General features: G+C 43.2%; 3 protein-coding genes across 4 annotated transcripts; 2 read left to right on the top strand and 1 right to left on the bottom strand.

Annotated features, from left to right (window-relative positions):
- Positions 1-399: 399 nt before the first annotated feature.
- rnpep (arginyl aminopeptidase (aminopeptidase B)) lies at positions 400-8176 on the top strand. Of its 2 annotated transcripts, none has more exons than XM_080548075.1 (12): positions 400-648; positions 1116-1286; positions 1735-1875; positions 2704-2855; positions 4152-4268; positions 4715-4950; positions 5281-5394; positions 5804-5916; positions 6208-6316; positions 6851-7075; positions 7380-7522; positions 7663-8176. In XM_080548075.1, the coding sequence occupies exons 1-12, from the start codon at positions 436-438 to the stop codon at positions 7810-7812; spliced, it is 1884 nt and encodes a 627-aa protein (XP_080404201.1). In that variant the 5' UTR covers positions 400-435; the 3' UTR covers positions 7813-8176. The 2 variants fall into 2 exon arrangements, with proteins under 2 accessions (XP_080404201.1, XP_080404202.1); XM_080548076.1 differs by lacking the exon at positions 1735-1875 and adding an exon at positions 1533-1673.
- A 435-nt stretch (positions 8177-8611) lies between these two features.
- On the top strand, positions 8612-13869 carry cyb5r1 (cytochrome b5 reductase 1). Its single transcript, XM_080548088.1, has 9 exons — positions 8612-8709; positions 9842-9994; positions 10151-10223; positions 10922-11028; positions 11172-11301; positions 11655-11738; positions 11869-11954; positions 12280-12379; positions 12908-13869. The coding sequence occupies exons 1-9, from the start codon at positions 8695-8697 to the stop codon at positions 13078-13080; spliced, it is 921 nt and encodes a 306-aa protein (XP_080404214.1). The 5' UTR covers positions 8612-8694; the 3' UTR covers positions 13081-13869.
- Positions 13870-20078: 6209 nt separating this feature from the next.
- LOC308173524 (kelch-like protein 10) lies at positions 20079-22475 on the bottom strand (the record flags this gene model as incomplete). Its single annotated transcript, XM_080548552.1, has 5 exons — positions 20079-20453; positions 20541-20690; positions 20811-21425; positions 21542-22031; positions 22351-22475. 5 exons carry the CDS (start codon positions 22473-22475, stop codon positions 20079-20081), a joined length of 1755 nt encoding a protein of 584 aa, XP_080404678.1.
- Positions 22476-26812: the final 4337 nt, after the last annotated feature.

The raw sequence follows: 26812 nt of genomic DNA, 5'->3' as shown, positions 1-26812 counted from the left end.
AAAGAGAAAAATACCGTGTCAACGTATTTGAGGGGAAATTGTGTTTTTATAAAAAAATAAAAAATAAAATAAAAAATGTACCTTCTCATAATAATAACATTGCACAAATACAAAACTGTAATTGTCATACATTGTCAAATTCACGTCTGGGACCCTAAACAAATGAATAATTTACAGGTTATGTTATAAATAATGTTACAGGTTTAACATCTTTTTCAGTTTACACAGCACTAGGACCATATATACTAGAATTCGTATAACAAATAAAAACGTTTTAATAAACGTTTCAAATGTTTTTATTCGCGTCAAACCTCTCTCTCTCTAGCATTGCGCATGCGCTAAAACACAGATTCGCACACCGGAAGCCACAAACACGGCGCTGGTAGCAGGTAACTCACGCAAATCACGTTAGTTCATTCATTCAAGTTCAAAACAATGGAAACATCTCTCAAACTGCACTCCGATCGAGCTGAGGATGTAGCCACGTCCTCGAGCTTTCGCCAGTTCAAGATCAAACATTTCCACTTAGATCTGAGCGTGGACTTCGAGAAGAGAACTTTGAGAGGAACCGAAACCCTGCAGCTGAAATGTGTCCAGGACACCCAGAGCGAGGTTCTGTTGGACATTCACCCCTCTCTGTCTATCCAGGTATGTATTGACAATTTCGTGACGTTAGAATTATAAGGTTCTATCTCCTTTTTTGTCAAAATTGAGTTTGTTTTACATAATCTGATCCATTAGGTGTTTATTAATGCCTGTGTGGTGTTATTTTTAAAATGTTGACATTTTTGAGTTAGTAATTAATAAAATACAAAGGTTCCATCTCACAAAACATAATGGAATGTAAAAACTTTGACGCTCAATATCTCTGAACTGCCCTAAACGGAGATAGAACCTTCTCATTCTAAACGGAGATAGAACCTTATCATTCTAAGCTCACGTATTGACAGTGAATGTGCACATCAGGTACATGAAAATGAAAATGCAAATCATTAGAATTGCATTTGAATTTGAACATTGTCTGAAAGAATGCATGCAAAAGTGGAACATGCAATTGCAATCTCATATTGCATTGGCATTTGAATTAAGTCTACTAACTATGCTTCCATATCCAGGAGGTGTCCTACGGGAGAAAGGAGGATGACTCCGATTCGGTTCCAGTTGAATTTCTCACGCGAAACTTCACCACTTATGGCACGACGCTGGTGGTGAAATTCTCCTCACCTCTCAAAAGTGAAGAGGAATTTCGACTCGTGATCAAGTACACTGCGTCTGATGGACCAGGGGTATGCATGCATGCCATTCACCTGTTACTTTCTAGCAAGTTGTTTTTAACATCAATGTGATTCCTCATCAGTCTTCTAACCAAAGCATAAACGATTAGTTGGGATTGTATATTGTCTGTGCTTTCTAGCATAGTATTGTTTACACCTGTGCCACCCATTTGACAAACTACGGTTCTCTAATCATTAGGCATGCATGCATGCATTCTGCATCACTCTTATTAAACCATAGCATATCTGTCATGTCAGATGTCATGGCTGGAGCCTTTCCAGACGGGTGAGAAGAAAGAGCCCTTCCTCTACACCTCTGGCTTCCCCGTGACGAACAGGAGTCTTTTCCCCGGCTTCCATACGCCCATGACTAAGAGCCCCTACTCGGCTGCTGTGAAGGTGAGATGTGTGACGTGCTACACTCAAGCCCCTGGTCTCTCTGCCCCCCCTTACTCGCTAGGTCTGCTGGCTGGATCCAGAGCAGACAGCCGGGAAGGCCAAGCCCTACGTCTTCACGCAGGGCCAGGCTGTACTCAACCGGTCCTTCTTCCCCTGTTTCGACACTCCGGCAGTCAAGAGCACTTACTCAGCCTCGATGAAGGTGAGCCCTGAAGGAGACTGACTGAGTGATACATGGTCCAGGGGAGGAAAAGTGAAGAGAGACATTGCTGTGCATCTTTTATTTTTATTTTGGAAGATAAGGAAGCCTCTTTCCCTCTTTCATTCTTCAAGGAAGTGTCTTTTCCTTTTCATTCTTATCTTTTTTTGGGTCGTCATCCTGTTTGTTCTATGTGCTTGAAACCCTACTTGAAACTCAGTCATTCAACCTCACTGTGTTCAACACTAAGTTCACCATTTAGGGAACGCCTTGTGTATAGGTCCAGTAGATATCATTTTTTAGTACAGAACATCACAAAGCTGAGCAATCCGCTTGTTAAGTCGTGATGTGTTTCCGGGTCCAACGTTGGCTGAGGCGCTGTCTTCGAAATGCCGAAATAATAATAATAATAAATTATATTTATATAGCGCTTTTCCGAGGCTCAAATACCCTGACAATATGGGGAAAACGGGAAAGTGCTGTGTCCCTTGTTGTATGAATAGATCCGAGTCTAAAAAACGATTAAACTGTCATTCTACCGCTGTAGTTCACAGGTACTCTGGTGGAGAGAATTTCTGGTTTGGACTCGGAAATGGCTAAACGTCACTTTTGACGTCAGACTTAACAAGCGGATACATAAAGTGCAACTCCACTTTAAAATGGCGTGAAATGTGAAAATCGCAGTGTGTATGGATGTGAAAAGGAATCGGAATGTTAACTATGCCCTGAATACCCCCCTTCTTTCTATTGGCTGTGCTACTAACTGACAATAGGCTACTGTCATCTGTGATCTCGTCCCAAGACTGCCCTGTCTCCCTCCCCCGCCCACAGGTCCCTGCCGGCTTCACCGCAGTGATGAGTGCCAGCAAGTTTGAACACAGGAAGGCCGACAACACCTTCCTGTTCACCATGGAGCAGCCCATCCCCTCCTACCTGGTGGCCTTGGCTGTGGGCGACCTGGTGTCTGCTGAGGTGGGACCAAGGTGAGTGACTCTCCTCTTGGTTAGTGAATAGACAGACGGTATGATTCATTTCGGTCTCATTGACATTTAGTTTTATTGTGTTTTAGTGCTTTATGAAATGTTATCCTCATTTCATGAAAGTACAATGGGCAACATTCTCTAGTATAGTCTAGTTAGTACATCTCTGGTACAGATACACCGTTGTCATTTAGGACTATTCTATTTGCAGGTGATATTGATGCTTATTTAATCTCTAATCAGTTGTTGGGCAGTTTGGCTGTTGTCCTGTCAGTGCTGTAAGGTGTTCATTTGGCCACTTTTTTTTATTATATTAAACCGTACAGCCCACATTTCTAATTTGTCAAAAGTATTGAATGACACCTGTCTTATTTGTCACTTAGGGTGAGCACTGAGCTGATCAGACACACAGTGATCCACATGGTGCCTGTATCTCCTAGTCAGGACGTGTAGAGACAAACACACTGACTGACTCTGCTGTATGTACGTGTGTAGAGAGACGGTGGTGCACGCTGCTCCCCTGTGAGTTAGGAGTAGACTGCTGAATCTGTAGTAATAATGTCAGAGAAACAGCGTGTGAGAATATCTCTAACTTATTGATGAAAACCATCCTCATTCCCTGACTCCACCCACATCTTGTGACACATCTGGTCACATTTGGAAAGCTCTCTTCTCCTTTTCTTAAAATACCTCCTCTGTTTTGTCAGCGCTTTTCAAACTAAGGTCAACTTTTGACAGTTCTGAAAGATTTAAAACTGCAGGGAAGATGTCTCATTTATTAGGTATATTAAAGATGTACTCCTATGGAAGTAAATGGAAGTGCTACCAGACTATGTATTTGCACAACTTACAGATGACATAGGGGCACTAGGCTTAATGTAAGTTATGGGAAAAGAGGACCCAGTTAAGGGACCCAGTGTAATTAATGAACTCAATAAGTAATAAACAGTCACAGTTAAAGGATGTAACACAATCAATGGTGTCATTATGTCCTGTACTGTTGTAATTTTTTCATCTTGAATTATGCCTAGTGCCTTATTGTCTTGTCTTGCTGCAATGTCAGGAACCGAAGCCTAAGAATTTTACTCTCTTACATTTGTGTAATGTGATGTAACAATAAAACTTGAAACTTGAACCAATGTATTTCATCTAATCATTAAACCTCATTTTCAATGTGGATTTGAAAGTCTCTTGAGAAACAAAGAGCATTTCACTCACAGTTCATGTACGTAGTTAACTGATGTGAACTTTAATCTGTAATCTTTAACTTGGTCGTCTTTATGGTTCCCTATCTTGTAGGACCAGAGTGTGGACAGAGCCATGCCTACTACAGTCTGCCAAGCAGGAGTTTGACGGGGTCATCGAGGAGTTCCTGGTTGTGGGGGAGAAACTATTCGGACCCTACGTTTGGGGAAGGTGAGAGTCTAATCTAATCTAATTCCCTAACAAGGCATTAATATGATTTGCTCAAAGAGCACGTGATCACGTGATCTCCATATCAAATCCAAAATGTTACCTCTTTGTCTGATGGGTAAAGGGTGAAAGGAGTCCAGTTCTGCCTATGTTAGAAGGGACATTTTGTTCATGTGTAAAAATGTTTGCAAAAAATGATGCTGAAAGATTGTGTTAGTACAGTGATGTCATGTCATCCCTCCTCTCTCTCTCACCCATCCTTCCTGTCTAAATCTCTACTGTATCTGTCAATTAAAAAAAATAAAAAATATGAGTGGGACTGCCCCACAAAACATAAAATTAAATAATAATATGTGAAACATAAATGTAACCCTAATGGCCTTCAGGGGTATTTTGACCATTAAAAAAAATAATAATAATAATGTTTTTATTACTTTCTCTGCCCCCAGGTATGATGTCCTGTTCATGCCCCCGTCGTTCCCGTTCGGAGGCATGGAGAACCCCTGCCTCACCTTCGTGACGCCCTGCCTGCTGGCGGGAGACCGGTCACTCGCTGATGTCATCGTGCACGAGATCTGCCACAGCTGGTTTGGTAACCTGGTGACCAACGCCAACTGGGGTGACTTCTGGCTCAACGAGGGCTTCACCATGTACGCCCAGCGCAGGATATGCAGGGAGCTTTATGGTAAAGATACTTTTCTACATCTCTGGAAATTATTTGACATTTTATAGTAAAATGGGGTCGGCGGTAGCCTAGAGGTTAGAGAGGCCAGATAGCAATCGGAAGGTCGCTGGTTCGATCCTTGCCTCAGGAGGGAGCTTGCATGTGCCCTTGAGCAAGGCACTTAACCCCTAATTGCACCAGGGGTGCAGAATATGGCTGAGACTGTGCCTAGAGGAGCAAAAATACCAAATTCCAACAATTGACTGACAAGTTGATTGCATGGCGAATAAATCAGTAAAAAAAGAAAAAAATCAACATTGTTTAATTCTGGTCAACTGTCACTATCTGCAGGCGAGGCCTACACCAGTCTGGAGGCAGCCACGGGGAGGGCCTTACTCAGACAGCACATGGACAACACTGGAGAGGACCACCCGCTCAACAAACTGCGTGTGGAGATCAAACCAGGTTAAACATAGCGCATACATTCAGCACAAATGACTTCAAAACATCATTAGCTCGTTTCTGAACACCTGCAATCAATTCATTTGTTTCTAGTGGGAAACTAAGCAAGCATTATGTTGCAACAACGGTGACATTCAATAAATGGAATCTGAAAGCATAATATCATACCAATTGAGAAGCATACTATATGGTGAACCATTCTCCTTAACCATTCCTATCATAGATCCGATACACTTGATTACACACTTGATTACACTTGATGCCTATTTTTATGTCACTATTTGCACTTCTGGTTAGATACTAAACTGCATTTCGCTGTCTGATACTTGTACTCTGCAAAGACAATAAAGTTTAATCGAGTCTAATCTAGTCTAATCTACTGGTTCTGAATGAGCTGTTTTTCTCTCCTCAGGTGTCGACCCCGATGACACGTACTGTGAGACGCCCTATGAGAAGGGCTTCTGTTTCGTCTCCTACCTGGCCCACCTGGCGGGAGACCAGAGTCGTTTTGACGGCTTCCTCAAGGTTGGCATTGCTGTTTGATACTGGAAGCTGATTTCTTTTTTCCCCCATCTTGTTAGTCCACCATTACTATGATCCCAAGATATCATTAGTTTGTGCAACAGAGCCTCATTAGATATCCTAATAAGCAAGCTTAGATTTCCTTCCTCAAAGTGTCCTGATGTGTTTTTATGATGCGCTTGAAGCCCCACCAGGCCTTTCTACTGTGTCTTCAGGCTCCATTGCTGAGAACACAGGGGAGGCAATGTAAACATATGCCGTGTTTATTTATTAGTGTTTTTATTTATTTCACAGGCCTATGTTGACAAATTCAAGTTCTGCAGTGTTATGGCAGAGGATGCACTGGAGTTCTTCCTGGAGTATTTCCCTGACCTTAAGAAGAAGGGAGTCCACAAGATTGAGGGTATGAAGCAATGTAAACGCCTTGTATGTGTGAAAGTGGCTGTGAGCTTGTGACCGCAAACCGAACTTCCCACTGCGGTCAGAACTGCAGAATCACTCCCCATCCTCCGCCGTAGACTGAAGACCTCCATCTCTTCAGGCTACACCTTTACTGTCCCTCCTGACACATCTACTACCGCCCTGTACTGTTTCTCCTGAGACATCTACTACCCCCCTGTACTGTTTCTCCTGAGACATCTACTACCCCCCTGTACTGTCCCTCCTGAGACATCTACCCACCTGTACTGTTTCTCCTGAGACATCTACTACCCCCCTGTATTGTTTCCCCAGTGTCATAAAAAATAAAAAGAATGAATGATGACTGCCAATGGTCCCAGGCCTGAGCATAGATGACTTTTTCCTGCTATGACTGGTGGATAGATGATTCACTTACTTAGTCAAATGTATTTGTTGTAAGTCGCTTTGGATAAAGGTGTCTGTGCTAAAATACCCAAAATGTAAACAGAGCTCACCCTGTCTGTTGTCTCTTCCTTAGGTCTAGAGTTTGATAGCTGGCTCAATGTAGCTGGTTGGCCGCCTTACCTCCCCGACCTGTCTGCTGGACAAAGCTTAATGAAGCCTGCCGAACACCTGGCAGAGCTGTGGGGTGCAGAGAACCTGGATATAGCGTGCATCAGCAAGACCAACATCAAGTCTTGGAAGAACTACCAGACTGTCTACTTTCTAGAGAAGATCTTGGCGAAACCCCCACTGCCTACAGGTAGGATATAGTACCCCCAACAGTTGCGTCGTCTAGTATAGATCTCTTTTTTAATTTTATTTATCCTAGTCCTGAGGATCCATGGGACTTGATGGTTAGTTGATAAATTGAATGGGGGAGTGTTAATACTGGGTTGGAACTAAAACGCACATGTTCTGTGGGTCTCGAGACCGATTGGACAACCTTGGGTGAAAATAGTAGATGGCTTCAGTGCACTGAGAACACAGGTGGTCTAATGATGAGTGATGTGGACAGCTGACTGTTCACACAAATGATGCACATTGATTCCTCTGGCCCTGACCAGGTAATATGGAGAGACTGGAGGAGCAGTACCCTGACATTGTGAAATCAAACAATGCAGAGCTGCGGCTGCGCTGGGCCCAAATTGTTGCGAAAAACCAATATCAGCCAGGGTATCAACACGTGCGCGACTTCCTCAGCTGCCAGGTACAGAAAGCTAACAAAACGTCATTATTGCTAACCGTGTAAATAATTGTCTTACTATATATATTATTATATAAATACTTTATAGTGTTATTGGTTGTAAAGTTATCCAACTAATTTGTGTCTTTCTGTGTGTCCCCCAGGGAAAGCAGAAGTACACACTGCCTGTGTATCGTGCTCTGTGGAATGGCTCAGAGGAGACCAGGGCTTTGGCCACTGAGATCTTCAGCGCCACCTCTCATCAGCTCCACAGCAATGTCTGCAATTATGTGAAGAAGATCATTGCCTGTTAATTCATCGTCTGAGTGACGGACTGCAGAGGAGGATAAAGGGTTTATAAATTCCAATACTCTCAGATGGGCCTTTTACATTACAGTGCCAGACTAGAACGAGTTTGCCAATGCCATCTTGTCTTCACTGTATTCAAATCTGTGATCACAGTTAAGAACGCCTTTTGAGTTTTTAAGCTCATATTTGGCATAACGCCTGAACAATCCGTAGGCGTATTTACCTCAAGGACTTACTTGGAGATGGCATTATCTAATAAATGAGTTTTTGTGATTAGCACTTATTGTTGGTTTAAGGAAATAAGCACTAACTATGTCCAGATTATTAATAATAATAATAAAAAAGCATATTGATTATGTTTTATTCCAAATGTATTTTTTAAGATGAACAGTAAAAGTCTTTTGAGGTAAATGTGGAGTTGATGTGTTTTTCCAACAGAAAATATTTTTTTTCATACTCGCAGTTCAACACTTCCACTTGTTACCTTTTATGGCAGAATATTTTACTCCCACTGCTGTAACTCCATAATATCAACTGGTAGTTACAGAAGGGTCATGCTGCAAAACCGGAAGCCCCCCGCCCCCACCCCTAAACCCCCCCACCACACACACACACACACACACTAACACTAAACCTAGCCGTAACTTTGTCCCTAACCTTCTACCTTCTAAACGTTACACGTTTAATTACATTAAATTAAGATCAAATGTGGCTATTCTTTGACCTTTCCAGCATGGCCATATTGTGAACAGCTCCATTTCCCTCAAACGGAAGTTGGTTATATTTCTGTGCAACCTATAAATATGCCCTCCCGTCCTCGCATCTCTGGGGTGTGTGTCCTGTCATGACCTAACTAACCTTGTTCCGAACAGACAGACAGACTCGTTATGAAGCAAGCCTCGGTAAGAACCGCTTTCTCTGCCTACATAATTAAATAATAATACATAACCAAATATAATTGGTGAATGTAGCTAGCTTAACAGACATACGAGTGATGAATAGTGTTAACTCACCTTTCCTGCCAGGTCAATAGCTATTATTTGCAAATATGGTTACATTATGGTTACATACATATTCAACCCAGAGAGTTTAACCACCTGTCTTTTATTAATATATTTGTTTACTAAATACCTGGTACTGGTGAGCGAGTTATCGCATTTTCTTTAACCACCGCCCTTAGAAATAGAAATTGAGATGTAAATCGAGATGAGCCACATGGCACCTACTGTCAGCTCGTTCAAATGTGCTTCAAATGAGGTCAAACATATTCTCCAGAAAATATATCTGGTGCGTTTTTCCAGTGGCGGTGGTGTATGTCTGGTCCCGGATAATGCCAAGCGCACGGTGTCCCCTCGATATGCGACTCGAGTGGAAAGCGGTGCGCTTGCCTTATAGCCGGCACTCCCCATACACCACCGCCACAGGACAGATCTGATCAAACATCTCTTCTAGTCAGTATTTTTGACTTTATTTCAACTTTCCGCAAGAAGGAACAACACAACAAATAAGTAGGATGTATTGAAGCATCTACTATGTATTTTCATGCAATCCGAAGGGGAAGCCTCGGGTTGCAGTTGCAACTAGACTGGGCCCTGGTGGAGCAATTATGCTTTATTCAGCCAAGTTAACCAGCTGTTAAAACAGACTGTATATAACATTTTGTATTAGGGATTCCGTTGAACAGAAGTCCATATCACGTTGAACAGAAGTCCATATCACCCCAAACGCCCAATATTCCGGATTATGCCCTGCTATCAAGTACATGCTCTTATTGCAGGTCAAATATGCCCATATTTAATTAGAATAAAGTATATACTGTATATAATATAAGTAGCTAATAAGTATATCATATATACTGTATTTAATCATGTTTTCTTACATCTGGTCCCCATGCCATTCCTATTCCTCTGTAATACAGGATTTATTATGAGTACACAACATCATTTATTAGCCTATATTATAGGCCTATTCAATGGGAAAGCTCTGGATTTGATAGTTAAAATCTGACGTGTTCCTCTTGTGTATGTCCACTAGACAACAACGCTGGTTGTGACTGCTGGAGTAGTGTTGCTCTCCACGGTCGTCGCTCTCGCCTTTTACCTGGTCAAGAGGAGGAAGCTTCCCCTGACCCTCCTGGATCCCCAGGACCCCCAACTCAAACACCAGCTACGATTAATCGATAAAGAGGTAGGCCTCCTGTGATTCACAGAAAGGAAAATGTGTGTTTTTCTAGTTGTTGCTAGTGCTACTAGATATAGCTATGCTTGCATTTTTGTGTGGAAAAACCAAATCATGTGTAGCTCAATATTTGCATTCCTGCCCTTTGCCTTTCATACGGTGTAGGTGATTAGCCATGATACTCGCAGGTTCCGATTTGCCCTGCCCACACCGGAGCATGTCCTTGGCCTGCCTGTAGGTAAGTCCTCACAATCCCCTCCATGTCTGTTGGTTTTGGACAGGATAGCCGATTTGTTTAATCAGAAAATGTCTGTGTGATGTATTAAGTAGCTTTGCATTTGTTTTACTGTACAGAGTACATTTTCCCATGGAAAGTAGAAAAAACCCTGGTTTCAGGATGTATGAGTCACTTGGCAGAACATTCAGTGGCTCAAGCCACACCCTGCCTTTTGTAAATACAGTGCCTTCGGAAAGTATTCAGACCCCTTCACTTTTTCCACATTCAGTTCGTGAGCTTAGAATGATAAGGTTCTATCTCCGTTTAGGGCAGTTCAGAGATATTGACCGTCAAAGTTTTTACATTCCATTATGTTTTGTGAGATGGAACCTTTGTATTTTATTAATTACTAACTCAAAAATGTCAACATTTTAAAAATAACACCACACAGGTATTAATAAACTCAATTTTCACAGAAATGGAGATAGATCCTTATAATTCTAACGTCACGAGTTGTTATAGACTCAATTTAAAATGTAAAAAAATAAATAAAATGCAATCAATTGAATCACAATACACCAGAATGACAAGGTGAAAAGACGTTTTTCGAAATTCCACACAAGGGTCTGAATACTTTCCAACGGCACTGTAAATGTCACCCTGCCTTTTTAAGTGGTTCTTTTGCACCACTAAGTAAGTATTTCATTTATTTCCTGCAGGGAAGCATGTTTACCTCTCTACCTATATCGATGCTAAACTGGTTGTCCGGCCATACACCCCTGTGTCCAGTGACGATGACCGAGGATATGTGGACCTGGTTGTGAAGGTAGCCTTGTCAAAACACTCAAATCACCTCATGTACTGCTGAACCTGTATATGGAAGAATGCACACACAGTAATTTAGTTAGAGTACAGCAATGGTTTGAAGATGATTTACATAATGAAATGCAACTGAAATGCCCTGCACAGATCTATTTTAGGGACGTCCACCCCAAGTTTCCTGATGGAGGCAAGATGTCTCAGTACCTGGAGAGTCTTGAGCTCGGGGATGTCGTGAGCTTCAGAGGTCCGGTCGGCCTTCTGGAGTACATGGGCAATGGTAAGAGTAGTCAGTTGGTAAATGGTAAATGGACTGCACTTACAGTATATAGCGCCTTTATCCAAAGCGCTTTACAATGGCCTCTCATTCACCCATTCACACACACATTCACACACCAATGGCGGCAAGCTACCATGCAAGGTGCCGGCCCGCTCACTGGGAGCAATTTGGGGTTCAGTGCCTTTCTCCCAAATTGCTCCCAATGAGAGGGCCAGCCCCTTGCATGGTAGCTTGCCGTCATTGGTGTGTTAACGGGTGAATGAGAGGCCATTGTAAAGCGCTTTGGAATAAGGTGCCATATAGTAAGTGCAGTCCATTTACTTTTCACATATTTTTTTTGTGTCACTCCACAGGGCAGTTTGCCGTTCAGCCTGCAAAATCGTCCCCTGCTGAGATGATAACGGCCAGTTCTCTGGGTCTGATAGCTGGAGGAACAGGTGAAACTACCCCTGTCCACGCAGACCTCATCACTCACCTGTTGCTAAGTTACTAGCCCACTAGTAAATGCTGAGTTAGTGCTTTTTAGCTTGCTTTCTAGTCTTATAGCACTACCCTCCATGTCTGTAGGCATAACCCCTATGCTACAACTGGTGCGAGCTATCATGAAGGACCCCAGTGACACGACCACCTGCAGCCTGCTGTTTGCCAATCAGGTGCGTGGCCCACCCAGTATACTGCCAAAAATATATTCAGTTCCTAATGGGGTTGTTATCAGACGAAATAAAGAATGAATCGTTAAAATGAATGGTTGGTAATTCCGTTTAACATTAAGCCTCACTGTGCATTCAGTTTATAGGTTTGGTTAGGTTGGAAGTAAACTGTGTGTGTGTGTGTGTCTCTCTCTCTCTCTCTCTCTCTCTCTCTCTCTCTCTCTCTCTCTCTCTCTCTCTCTCTCTCTCTCTCTCTCTCTCTCTCTCTCTGTGTCTGTGTCTGTGTCTGTGTCTGTGTGTGTCTCTCTCTCTCTCTCTCTCTCTACAGACAGAGGAGGACATCCTTCTGCGTGATGAGCTGGAGGAGATCCAGGTCAGGCACCCAGACCGCTTCAAGCTGTGGTTTACAGTTGACAGAGCACCAGAAGGTATGCAGATGCCCCATAAGAGGCTGGTGGAGGTACAAATCGTGTTTGATACCATTCCTCATGTCATTGCATGCATTAGGGTTAGTTACAATGAGCCCGTCCTCGATTTCTGCCTCCCCTGAGCCTTCTGTTGGAATTAGATTAAATTCAAGTTTATTGTCATTGCATAGTACAAGTACCAGACAAGGAAATGCAGTTTAGCAGTTAACCAGAAGTGCAAATAGTGATCTAAAACGTGATATAAAAACATAACAGTGATGGTGATAGGTACAGTATGGCAAGTACAATACTTATAGGTCTATACAGTTATGAGCTATGTACAGTATGGTGTGTACAGATGCATAGTGGCTATATCAAAGGAGGTATGTGCAATGTGCAAAAATATGGTATGTGCCAGGTAGTATTTGGGTGGAGTGTGCCTTTTATTAATTTACCTGTTTAACCACAAAACATGATTCTATGGCAACCTTTAGAATCTAGATTGACCTCTAGAGACACTCCTCTAAATGCCCTCCGCCCCTCTTCCAGGTTGGGAGTACAGTCAGGGCTTCATCAGCGCTGACATGATCCAGGAGCACCTGCCGACCCCCAGTGACGACAGCCTGGTCCTCATGTGTGGTCCACCTCCCATGATCCAGTTCGCCTGTAATCCCAACCTGGACAAGCTGGGCTACCGGCAGAGTCAGCGCTTTGCCTTCTAGCCACTGTCCCAGGAACCCTCCAGCCAACCACTCCCTGAGCCCCTCAATGCAACGATGACATCACCGTTCCACAACAGCTTCTTTGAGAATAATCACTATACGTTCAGCAGGATTGATCTTGAAATTTAAGATTAACTCCCTGCTGACACAACGCATTCATGAACGGCAATATTCCAAACTAGTCTTAGATGAAGAGCCTTCCTGTCTATTTGAAATGTTATTTGCACAATATGAGGCCTCTTTTGCGGACAGAAGATTACTTTTCTGAAATGTTAACTTGAAAACCAAATCCTACGCGTCATGTATTATTTACTGGCTTTTAAACCCAGCCTCAACTTCAGTCCTCTATGGTGCAATTGATCGTGCTCCTAAAATGCTGTATTTTTAGGTGAGATGTTGCTTCGATTCATTATTGATGTTCTTGGCTTTCAGTGTCCCTCAAAGGAAGCGGTATACACATGGGGGACTATTACCGGGGGGTACAAGTGTTTATCTTATATGAGGGCCCGGTGTTGCTTTAAATGCACAAAACAATACATATGCACTTAAGTGTTACAGCTTTTGCAGATATACGCTACGATATTGTACATTGGAATCTGCTCCAGCTGAGACATGTATGTTGAGATGGAGATCTTCGTATACTCAACTCTTTAGTTAGGATTTCTGCTAGATTAAGTGTAAACATAACTATTCTCTACTTTTTTTACACCCGTGATATGCATGTTATGTTTTGAGTTCTATCTGCATTGCACTACTCTTTGAAAGATTCTTTGTTGATTAAATAAAATGACAATGTTATTCCACTTGTATATTTCTGGTATCAAACACTCTAATCTCACTGTGTTCATGTTGGCAGTTTGGTGTCACTCCTAGAATCCCTCAAATGCCTTGGAAAATGGGGGGAAAGTCTTGGGGGAAAAACTACCCCACATAATTTGGAAACTGTTACAGCTGAAAGTATCTCAAGAAGGGACTAAACCAAAGTGCTGCTCATAAAGCAAGAAACATACAAAATGGCAAATAAAAGGTTAATATTTTAATAGTAAGCCCCCATACCTAGTATGGAAGAAAAAAGCCAACAAACAAGCAATAAACTAACAATGAAAAAGGCACTTGTAACCCATGCACAACAAAGGACTGAGAATGAAGCCACCCCCTATGTTCTCATCAATTACTCACTGAAATGGGGAGAGGACATAGCAACACATGGTCAAAGTCTTGGGGAAGCAACACATGGTCAAAGTCTTGGGGGAAAAACTACCCCACAATTTGGAAAATTGTTACAGCTGAAAGTATCTCAAGAAAAAAGGGACTAAACCAAAGTGCAAGAAAACAAATAAAATAAAGCAAGAAACATATGAAATTGGACAGTTACTGAAATGGCAAATAAAAGGTTAGTATTTTAATAGTAAGCCCTCATAACTAGTATGGAAGAAAAAAGCCCTCCAAGGTAAACAAGCAATAAACTAACTAGAAATGAAAAAGGCACTTGTAACCCATGCACAACAAAGGACTGAGAATGAAGCCACCTACTATGTTCTCATCAATTACTCACTGAAATGGGGAGAGTACACTGGATACAAAAGGTGAGTAAGGCAGAGGAATGGCAATCAGTGTGTGCGCAGAGAGTTGATGACATAGCAACACATGGTCAGGCTCATCAGGGGAAGTGAGGTGATTAACATGACCCACCTAGTCTATGAAATGTAACAGAAGCAGGAACTTCAAAAAACCAAAGCTTTATTCAATATAAAAAGTGCATAATTAAAACCTATATTTGGAATAAGCATGCAGTCACTCTGCCGCCTTCCTGCCTCGTTTCCCTGTGGTTTTGGGAGGGGGAGCGGTATCTCCTTCATCTTCACTCTCAAGTTTTTTCTTGGAGACTTTGCCACCCTTCTTCTGCGTTGCCCCCTCACCTTTGGCAGCTTTGGTTTTGGGAGGGGAAGCAGCAGCATCTCCTTCATCTTCACCCTCAGGTTTCTTGGAGATTTTGGCACCTTTCTTCTGCTTTGCCCCCTCACCCTTGGCAGCTTTGGTTTTGGGAGGGGCAGCAGCAGCATCTCCTTCAGCATCTCCTTGATCTTCACCCTCAGGTTTCTTGGAGACTTTGCCACCCTTCTTCGGCTTTGCCTCCTCACCCTTGGCAGCTTTGGAAGTCTTCGCTTTGAGTTTAGGCTGCTCCTTAGATGCCCCCTCTCCTCCATCCTCTGCAGACTTCTTAGCCTTGGGCTTCTTCGCAGGTGCCACCTTTGAGGCTGTCGCTGCAGATTTTGGACCCTGAGACACAAAATGTGTTTGATTTTCCATACAATCATTCAGCTGCAAATTAAAACTAGGATGTAAACATGTCTTTAGTTTTTTTTGTGTCTAATAAAAGGTAATGTTAATCACACTCCCTACCAGAACAAGGATGTATATAGTAAAACTACTCCTACCTCTGAAGCAGTCGCCTTCGTTTTTTTGGGTGCACGCTTCTTCTTTGCAACTATGAAAACAGAGTTCGTGAGCTTAGAATTATAAGGTTCTATCTCCGTTTAGGGTAGTTCAGAGATATTGAGCGTCAAAGTTTTGACATTCCATTATGTTTTGTGAGATGGAACCTTTGTATTTTATGAATTACTAACTAAAAAATGTCAACATTTAAAAAATAACACCACACAGGTATTAATAAACACCTAATGGATCAGATTATGTAAAAAACTCAATTTTGACCAAAAATGGAGATAGAACCTTATAATTCTAACATCACGAGTTATTGACACAGGCCTACACTACAAGAAACAATGGACACCAATAGGGAAGTGTTTTTTTTTTTTGGGGGGGGGGGGCGTGCGTTTACCTGCTTCAGCATTAGGATCAGTGTTCTCCAGGGTTTTCTGTTTGGCTTTACCCCGAACTGCAAGCTGGGAACGAAAGGATGATTCCAATAAATAATATTGCAAAAAAGGCCACGTTAGGGAGGACCAAGTAGCCTTCAACAGATTAAGAAGGTAAGCGATAGCAGGTTAAGGCACTCACCCGAAATCGTCCCTGCACCCCAGTAGCAGTGGAGTTGGCTGGCCTCAACAACACGCCACTCTCCACGCCTTTAATCAGGGCCCTGCGGAGCATGAACTTCAACCTCACCAGGTCCATCGACGGGTATTTCTCCGTGATGTAACTGCGTATCGCCTGTAAGGACACCCCCTTTCTGGTGTCCAACTGTTCCAGGGCCTCTTTGAGCATCACCATCGTAGGGGGGTGAGCCGGGACTTTCCGTGGCTCAGGTGCCACTTCAACATCGCCACCAACGTCGCCAGCAACATCTTGAACACACGTGTAATCCATTAAGTTTACCTTTAACAGCCCAACAGACTGATGCAATTTCTACATCGCAGCCAAAAGGTGAGCTTAGAATGATAAGGTTCTATCTCCGTTTAGGGCAGTTCAGAGATATTGAGCGTCAAAGTTTTTACATTCCATTATGTTTTGTGAGATGGAACCTTTGTATTTTACTAACTCAAAAATGTCAACATTTTAAAAATAACACCACACAGGCTTTAATAAACACCTAATGTATCAGATTATGTAAAAAAATTCTAACGTCACGAAAATCTAAATCCCCGATTTAGCCTTCCCAATCATTTACCTTTCCCCTCTTGCAGTGACGCTGGTTTCGAGGACGACATTACTTCTTCTGCAGCCACTGCGGCTGCTCTCCTGGGTGGCATTATTAGTTATTATAACGTGTCGTGTGTGTCGTACTATTCACACAGAACATGAACAACGAATGGACTGATTTTTATTCACTTCAAGCCACTCCACGCTGCCGTCACGTGGTTAGATCACGACAGGTGTTAACAATTTGGCACAATCAGGACACAGCCAATCAGGGCACAGCCTTCTTAAGCGTTCTGGAACGAGAAGCCACGTGGTATAACTATGATGAAGTGAGTTACATGCCATAGCCAAACATGTTAGTTTGTTAACTATGATGAAGTGAGTTACATGCCATAGCCAAACATGTTAGTTTGTTAACTATGAAGTGAGTTACATGCCATAGCCAAACATGTTAGTTTGTTAACTATGAAGTGAGTTACATGCCATAGCCAAACGTGTTAGTTTGTTAACTATGAAGTGAGTTACATGCAATAGCCAAACGTGTTAGTTTGTTAAATATGAAGTGAGTTACATGCCATAGCCAAATGTGTTAGTCCACACAGTCCAGTAGGTGGCGGTAATGCACCTTAAGCTGGTTGCCAACCGCCAATCAAATAAAAAGAAGAAGAAGAAGCCACGTGGTATATCGTGGATATTGGCACAGCAAGCGGAGTGTTTTTCAGGGTATCCGCGGTGTTTTTGAAAAGTATTAAAAGTTATATACCCTGCAGACACCGGACTCTCAGTTCACACCCAAATGTATTCTGATCACCTTCACCACTACAAGAACGTGCTTTCTAATGCCATATCCTCCTGTTATTCCAACCTCATCAGCACTGGTAAAGATAACAGAGTTCTCTTTCCCACAGCCAATCACCTACTTCAGCCTCCTCAAACCCTCCCTCCAGATATCTCTACTGATCAGTGCACTGCCTTTTTGCTATTTTGGAAGTCCAAAATCTACACCATTCACCTACAGCTGGCCTCATCACGCACCTCCCCAAGTGATCCACCCTGGATGGTTACCACTGGCCAACCACTCATCAGCTCCCTCTCCAACTTCACCCCAGCATCGGACATCTCGGAGGTCATCCGCAAAGCTAAAACCACCACCTGTCAGCTTGATCCTCCTCCTACCACCCTTGTCATGGCCTGCCTGCCATCTCGATCACCCATGAATGATTACTGACATAATTAACTCCTCCCTCACCTCTGGAATTGTACCCCCCCCCCCCGCCCTCAAACTGGCTGCAATCACTCCCATCCTCAAAAAACCTGGTACTGACCCGGCCGACCTAAACCACTTCAGGCCCATCTCCAACTCCCCCTTCATCTCCAAAACTCTTGAGAGGGAGGCTGCCACACAGCTTCAGGCACACCTGGACACAAACAACCTCCACAAACTCTTTCAATACGGTTTCCGCCCAAAACACAGTACAGAGACAGCCCTGGTTAAAATCACCAACGGCCTTCTCCATGCAGCTGACTCTGGACTTCTCACCGTCCTCATCCTCCTCGACCTCAGAGCTGCATTTGACACCGTCTCTCACCCACTACTACTGGACCGCCTGTCTGGCATTGGGATCACTGGTGTTGCACTCTCCTGGTTCTCATCGTACCTCACTAACACAAAACAGTTTGTACAACTAAGGGATCACAGGTCAGAGTGTTCGGCTGTTTCACTGGGTGTCCCCCAGGGGTCAGTACTGGGTCCGCTCTTATTCATCATCTATCTCCTCCCCCTGGGCACAATCCTCCATCACCGTGGGGTTCAATTTCACTGTTATGCAGACGATACACAGGTCTACATTTCCTCCAAACCCCCTTCCCCCCACCTCCCCCACTACCTGTCTTGAGGACATCAGGAGCTGGATGAGCAGGAATTTCCTGAAGCTCAATGGAAGCAAAACCGAGGCCCTGCTCATCGGCACCAAATCCATCCTCACCAAATCACAAATCACCCCTGTTCCAAACATCATCATTGACGGCTTCCCTGTACCCTTCTCCTCCCAAGTCCAAAGTGTGTCCTTTTGGACGGCTCCCACGCACATCAAAAACATCACCCGGACTGCTTTCATCCATCTTCACAACATCTCCAGACTCCACTCATCTCTATCACAATCTCCCGCACCCTCCGCTCTTCTTCTTCTGTTGTATTACTCACTGTCCCCGGTTCACACCTTAGCACCATGGGTGCTCGAGCCTTCAGCTGCTCGGCTCCCAAGCTCTGGAACTCCCTGCCACTTCACATCCGTCAGTCTGACTCTATAACCTCATTCAAAAGTAAACTCAAAACCCACCTGTTCAAACCGGCATACTCACTTTAATCTGTATCCTGTGTCCTTGTACCTCACAACTTCCTGTACTTCCTGTTGTAAATGAATGAATTAATGAATTAATGAATGAATGAATGAATGAAAAAGTGAATGAATGAATGAAAAAGTGAAAGCACTTTGAGCTGCATTTCTAAAGCTTTAAAGCTGACTTACTTACTTACTTACCTCCTGTTGTTCTTTTGTTTTGTTTTCTGTTGTTTCTTTTCTTTCTGTTTAGTTTTAACTGTGTTTGACACCTTGTCACCTCCACTGTTTTTAACCCGACTGTATTTTACTGTGACTTTTAATCCTGTGAGGTGTCCTTGGGTGTTTTGAAAGGCGCCATACAAATAAAATGTATTATTATTATTATTATTATTATTAGATGTGGGGAACAAGACCTCTTTAGGGTGAAGTGAGAAGGCATTTATGATTGTCTATAATAAGAAATGTTAATTCAACTTCTCTCCAGTTGGAGGCATGGAAATGCTGTGACCTACAGCCTGATCACTGCTCTACTGCACTACTCCACTGCACTACTCCACATTTAAAGCTTCAGGTTAGTCCTTTCATTACAGTCAGAAAACACTTTAGACCATAGGCTACTGTGCAAAGAGTGTGTGTGTGTGTGTGTGTGTGTGTGTGTGTGTGTGTGTGTGTGTGTGTGTGTGTGTGTGTGTGCGTGCGTACGTGTGTGTGTTTGCGTGCTTATATCATTTGTCTTTGGTTTGGAAGGTATTTACATGTAGACGTCAGAGATACACGTAGTGATGGACATTAATGGGCATGGGCTTAGCGCCCAGCAAAGTTAAGACATGATTGCAAACTAGCATTCAATTAAAGTCTCCCTTATACGTTCATTGTAGAAAAATAATTGTACCACCCGGCCTGATAGAAGCAATAAGAAAGACAGAAATGTTATGTGATTTCCATGGGCACTTGAAGGATTTATTTGGATAGTTTCTGTCTCTGCCCAGGTGGACTGCAGTGGGCAGGACTGGGTCATGTAGGGATGGGGGGTAATGGTGGGTAGATATGGTGTCAGACAGTAAGGATGCTGCTATTGGAGGTGGACAATTTGAGCTCCTCCCGGGGGTTCTGCAGGGTATCTCGCGGGGCAGCATACTCGAGCACATTGGGCAGTCCGTGCACCACACAGCAGCTAACGGCACTGCGGAAGATGCCCATGTCATGGGCGTCATGCCACTCATCTGTCTTCTCATCGTAGCACTCCGCATTTAAGGTGGTGGTGAAGCCATTGAAGCCGCCCACCACAAACAGAAGATCATCCACCACCTCGATGCCAAAGTTGCTCCGTGGGTTGAACATGGGGGTGGGAACTGCGCGCCAGGTGTTGGTCTGGGGATTGTAGCACTCTGCGTTTCGCAGACGGTTGGCTCCATCAAAGCCGCCCACCTAAGAGAGGATAGGAGAAATGTGGGTCAATAACAGTATATCAGAACTTGAGCATAGATTTATTGTGTATTTTTATGTAGGTCTCACCGCATAGACCTGCTCCCCATAGGCGATGACCCCCACCCCACTGCGTCGACTTGTCATGGGGGCGATCAGAGTCCATTGGTTGGTCTCAGGGTTGAAGCACTCTGCTGTGAACAGGCACTCATTCCCATCGAAACCACCACATATGTATACCTAGAATTAAGGCAACTCATAAATTCATCCATCCTGGCTTTTTAATAGATTCATTGTACAATAGTTATCAAGTTGTGTTCCAGGTACAGTTAGTCTTACCTATTCCTCTGTTCCACTTACCTTTCCAAAAAGTGTGGTGGCACTGGCATCACTTCTCTGCTCATGCATGGGTGAGATGAGTGTCCACTGGTTGGTCTCAGGCTCATAGCGCTCAGCAGTGTTGACTCGCACATAGCCATCAAAGCCGCCCATGGCGTAGATGCAGCCACCCAGCACAGCCACACTGACGTAGCAGCGCCGTGAGTGCATGGGTGCCACTTGGTGCCAAGTGTGTGTGACTGGGTTGAACTTGCGCACACTGTTGAAGTAGTCAACGCTGTCAAAGCCTCCCACGCAGTACACAAAGCCATTGAGGTAGGCAGCACCGTGGTAGGCCCGTGCGCTCTCCTCCTCTCGAGTCACATTGACCCATCGGTCAGCCCGTGCATCATACGCCTCAATGCCATTGGTGGGGCTGCCACCACTCCAACCACCGATGGCCAGTAAGATGGCATAGGGCAGGCGAGGGCGGGTCAGAGGGTTGCCGAAGTCAGAGCTGGATCGCCCACGTCTCAGGTCATACATGGTCTTCAGTGCGTTGATGATGATGGGCCTGCAGTCATCATTGGCTATCACCAGTGGATTATTCTCCACATTGTCCATGAAGTCGACCGGTGTCATCAAGGCCATGCGTACCTAAGCAAACAGACACAGACAGATATGGACACAGAATGCAGTCGGCAGCCGCGATACACCTTTATGAAATGCATCAAACATTTACGTGTTACGTGTGTTGTCCAACTCTCAGTCACCTTAGGCAACAGCACCGAGATCTGGGCATTGCGGTCTTGAGGAGAATGGCCAATCCAGCGCAGGATGGCCTCAAACACTACGTCTTCCTGGTTCACGTTCAGGTCGTCCTTCTCAATGATGTCACGAAACTGCCACGGCGAGAGTTCTAGGAACTCCTCGGAGCTACGCACCATCTCCTTAAAGTGATGCAGGATGAAGAGAGAGGACCTGCGCCTGAGCTCCGGGCAGGAGTAGAAGTCTGCAAACGTACAGATCCCAATGCAGTTCTCCGGGCACAGCTGGGCCTCTAGGTAGTCACTGCAGGCTCGCACAACGCCCATGACAGAGAACTGGTCTGCAGCCACCAGAAGCTGCTGCGCATTCTCGTCAGTGACAGGCACAGAGCGTGTGTAGGCATACTCAATAATGAGACGCATCATGTCCGGTGACACACCAGGAATGTCGTACACCCGCTTTTCTAAGTTGCTCCAGCCACTTGTGAAGAGAGCTCTGTGGGTCAGGGTTTAGAGAGGAGGGATATGATGGTCAGGACTCATCCATATACTGTACCAAAGTTTCTCAACACTCTTTTCAATATAGTACAGCAATATAATAAACACCCTCTGCAATTATATGACAATATAAAGAGGGGTACACAAATATTATGAATCAATAGTTGTATCTTTTATAGAATGTATCATTGCTGCCACAAAGAACAATGTGTAAGCTCTTGTAGGATCTGGCTATTTTCTTCTTATTATCCTTTGGATCCATGCCAAGTGAATCCCTGCCATCCATCATGGCTACCCCCCCAAGTTAAGACACTCACCGGAAATATGGACTGCAGCCGCAAAGGATATTCTTGTGTGCGTTGAATTCGATGCCATTGACTTTAATCACCACGTCACAGAATGTTCCTTCCAGTCGTAGCTCATTAAATATTGTACAGGCCATGGAACTCATTTTTCTCTCCATGTTGCATCTCTGAAATGTAGAGGTGGACCCCTCTTCCAGTTCATTCATTCTTGTGTTGAATATCTTTAATATCCACTTTTTGGGCAAGAGGTGGCACCCTGCAACTATTCTTCTGAGCAATGAATGTGAACCTTCATTCCCCTTACATGTGGTAACCATGTTCTAGAATTGTGCATTATTACATCACAGTGAGTGATGTAATACAATTAGAAATTAGAAAATTAGAATGTCTCAAAATTAGAATGTCTCAGATACCATTGTCATAATAAGCTGACACCATCATAAAAAATATTAATGTTCTTCTTCTTCATCATCATCATCATCATCTCGTTTTTGAGGGTGCCCTGTATGAAATGACAGAATCATTTAAACCATATTGACTTTTCTTGTATATATTTTGCCATTATAACAACAACAAAAATCGCATAAAGAATTTATTGTGTATCTGCTCCATCAGGTGACAAATTAGGTAGGGACCTTTATTACTGCTTTTGTGGTACAGGGAAGATAATATTCAAACACATACATGTCCGTCCTCAATTTAAAAAAAAATCATGTCCGTCCTCAATTTAATTTTTTAAATTTACATCTTTAGTTGCTCTCCAAAGAGATCGTTTGATCCTCTATCAAATGATGGTAAGTGTACGTTTTGAGTTTGCAAAAAGGCATGTCGGAGACTCCCAAAATGTATGGAGGAAGGTGCTCTGGTCAGATGAGACTAAAATGTAACTTTTTGGCCATCAAGGAAAACGCTACTATGTCTGGCACACACCCAACACATCCCATCACCCCAAGAACACCATCCACAGTGAAACATGGTGGTGGCAGCATCATGCTGTGGGGCTGTTTTTCCAGCAACAGGGACTGGGAAACTGGTCTGAGTCGAGGGAAAGATGGATGGTGCTTAATACAGGGATATTCTTGAGCAAAACCTGTACCTACCAGTCTGTAAGTGATTTGAGACTAGGATGAATGAATGAATGAATGAATGAATGAATGAATGAATGGTCTTTATTGTCATTGATATAGTACAGGTACCATACAACGAAATTTGGGAGGGGGGGCTCCCCTGGTGCTAGGAAAAAAACTAAAAACAAGAAGGGAAAAGAGCTGGTTTACATAAATAAAGGCTATGTACACTATCCACTATACTACTATACAAATAAAACACTGTGCTGTACTGTGCTATGCTATACCTATTCTAACATTTCCTATCCTATCTCGGATGGAGGTTCACCTTCCAGCAGGACAACGACCCCAAGCATACTGCTAAAAGCATTTTTTTTTTTATAACCCAACCCTGACTTGTACTTCTCAACAACTCGACTTGTTTGGAGAGTTCCTTGGTCTTCATGGCAGTGTTTGGTTGGTGGTGCCTCTTGCTTCAAAGGTGTTTCAGCCTCTGGGGCCTTTCAGAAAAGGTGTGAATTGAAACTCAGTCATGTGTGTTAGAGTTGAGCGTGAGATCATGCCACTAACATTTTTCTGTAACATACAGGTTCTGGTATAGTGTGGATGGACACAGGCATCTGAAAATGATGCGAGTACAACACAAATTCATGTGGCTATCATATATCACACAATGTGTTTCATGAGCTACCTAAGTCAGTATCTAATCTAAAGGACATCGCCCCTGAATACTAATTCATACAGTTATATGATCATAAGGCGTGAGACATGCAAGGAAAAATATTTTTCACTCTTTTTTCCAGTCTGACGCGTACCACACATACTGCTCAACCCCTGATAGGACAGACTGAAGACCCATCTCTTCAGGTTACACCTTAACTGCTCCTCCTGAGACATCTTCTGCCCCTCAGCACTACGTCTCCTAAAGACACCCGCTTTCCCCTCTACTGTGTCCCTAAAAACTTCTATTGCCCCCCTTGTACTGTTTCTCTGTTTCTCCAGTGTAACATTTAAAAAAAATAAAGAAATAAAACTAGGTTTTAGAAGAAGGTGATAGGAGAAGGCTTTTCCTTCTATCAATGGCCCCGGGCCTGAGCTAGATTACTCTTCCTGCTACGAATGGTGGACTGATGATTCACATGCTTAGTATTCAAATGTATTGATTGTAAGTCGCTTTGGAATAAGGCGTCTGCTAAATGCCAAAAATGTAAATGTAAATGACTGATGGCTATGGTGTACACTGTACAGCTTTCTTCAAACTCATTAATTTATAATTTATAATTTTTGCCATTTAGCAGACGCTTTTATCCAAAGCGACTTACAATTACGAATTACAGGGACATTCCCCCTGGAGTAACTGAGGGCTAAGTGCCTTACTCAAGGGCACACTAGTAGTGGTGTGGTTTCAGGCGGGATTTGAACTCACAACCTTCCGATCACAAGTCCAACTCACTATCCACTAGACTAGACCACCACTACCCCACATTAAACCCCCATTACCCCCATTAAAACACTTTGTGTTTGTCTTGCCATGTGTCTCATGCACATCCCAAAATACAAGGGTATCTATCACCTCATCCTGTTTCAGTATTTCACATCATACAGTGAACAAGTCTCTCATAGCATGTCATTTATATTAACAATTATATTCATTATATTTATTTGTCATGAATATCTATGTCTTTTGATACAGTACCTTTCTTCTGTAACAGCATTATAAAAAAGTATTTAGTGTGTGCCTTATAACAGTGTGTAATAACAATGCAATTACATGACATTGCATCTATATTTTCTTAGTCATTTAGTAATGGTTCTTCCACAACTCAATTACTATGGGGATTATAAGAGAAATACTAGATTACTCTAAGAATGAAGTTACTAGAGTAATTCATATCAATGCACAGGTAATGAAGCAATGTATACAGTACATGTATTTGGATTCAAAATAGAAAATAGATGCCAAGTTCCAGTCTAATCACTCTGCACCACCCAAGAGTCTCGCCTCCTCCTCTGTGCCACACACACAACACACACAACGAAACATCCACTAATAAGGGTCAACAAAACAGGCATCTCCCACTACCTTAATTGTCCAGTCTGTGGCGGGGCAGAACCAGGGAACTAAAGAAGGAAACCAATACTCACCTCACCGCCCTGCCAGACAAAACCAAAAGAAAACCCACTATTATTTCACTGGGAGAAACTAACATACTAAACCCATTACAACACAGTCAAAGGAATACCACCTAAAACAAAAGGTGGGTATTGTTGAGAGGGCAACAGCCACATTCACACAATCTGTAGTCAATTTGAAGGGTGTGGAGGACATCAGCCATCAGTAGGTGAAACCATTATGCACATCCATAGCTCCGCCTCAGGTACACCACCTCAATAGAGCAAATTGGGCCCCCAGGGGCATAGATAAATGTGATCATGGAATAGCATGGCTCTGTCTGTGGAAATTCTGTCACATGGAGTAGTTGTGTTTGGGGTCTGTTAGGACTGACTGGGAGCTGGGAAATTTCATCTCATTCCACAGCCTACACTTCAGACCCGCTTTGTTGACAAGACTTTGGGATTACTGTGGATTGGAGATATAGATGACAATTGGTTTGTGGACTTCTATTTATTTATTTTATTAAGCCTTTCTTCTGCTTTAATAGGGGTGACTTGGTCCTGCTTTTCACAAGATCCAGTGGTTGTAAATGGACACCAACCATCTCTTCCAGTGGATCATGTTTCTTCTGTGTTCAAAGTACAAGCTGCTTTGTAATGTGATTCCTCTAAGAACTAAAATATTAATTCCAGGGGCCTCTCACATGACCTGTCTTGTATATAAATATTTAGACATATTGCCACCTTCCAGATAATCTCCACCTAGGCTGGGTTGAATGTTCCCCGGTAGGCAGCACCTTGCTATTCCATTTTTAATCCCAGGGCAAGGCTGGAGGTTGGAAAGGCTTCGTCTCTACCAAACCAGTAACAGTAAGCGTGAGTTTAGAATGATAAGGTTCTATCTCCGTTTAGGGCAGTTCAGAGATATTGAGCGTCAAAGTTTTTACATTCCATTATGTTTTGTGAGATGGAACCTTTGTATTTGATTAATTACTAACTCAAAAATGTCAACATTTTAAAAATAACACCACACATGCATTAATAAATACCTAATGGATTAGATAGAACCTTATCATTCTAACGTCACGAGTTCAGCGCTGTAAGCCACGTTGCCCACTAGATGGCGACTCTGCGTCATTATTTATCAAGATTTAGCATTGACTTTTAGGTTTGTCATTTCATTAGGCGGTGTTGGGTGTTGGGTGACTGTCTGTCCCGGAGGGTCGGCTCGCTTCTTGTTTTTGTGTGACAATCCGGAAGGGATCACATTTCGTTTTTTTTTTACCGTCTGA

Source organism: Nansenia antarctica, assembly GCF_963989245.1.
Source record: "Nansenia antarctica genome assembly, chromosome: 18".
Taxonomy (NCBI): domain Eukaryota; kingdom Metazoa; phylum Chordata; class Actinopteri; order Argentiniformes; family Microstomatidae; genus Nansenia; species Nansenia antarctica.
Note: the sequence above shows the minus strand (reverse complement) of the source record. Positions and strands in the feature narration are given on the sequence as shown.

Bases quoted from the DNA above. Each gene is read 5' to 3' on its own strand.
- cyb5r1 (XM_080548088.1), top strand. The intron at 10,224-10,921 runs GTAAGTCCTCAC...TATTTCCTGCAG, and splicing joins TGTCCTTGGCCTGCCTGTAG to GGAAGCATGTTTACCTCTCT. The intron at 11,029-11,171 runs GTAGCCTTGTCA...TGCCCTGCACAG, and splicing joins ATGTGGACCTGGTTGTGAAG to ATCTATTTTAGGGACGTCCA.
- rnpep (XM_080548075.1), top strand. From the start codon at position 436: ATGGAAACATCTCTCAAACTGCACTCCGATCGAGCTGAGGATGTAGCC. The intron at 649-1,115 runs GTATGTATTGAC...TTCCATATCCAG, and splicing joins ACCCCTCTCTGTCTATCCAG to GAGGTGTCCTACGGGAGAAA. The intron at 1,876-2,703 runs GTGAGCCCTGAA...CCCCGCCCACAG, and splicing joins CTTACTCAGCCTCGATGAAG to GTCCCTGCCGGCTTCACCGC.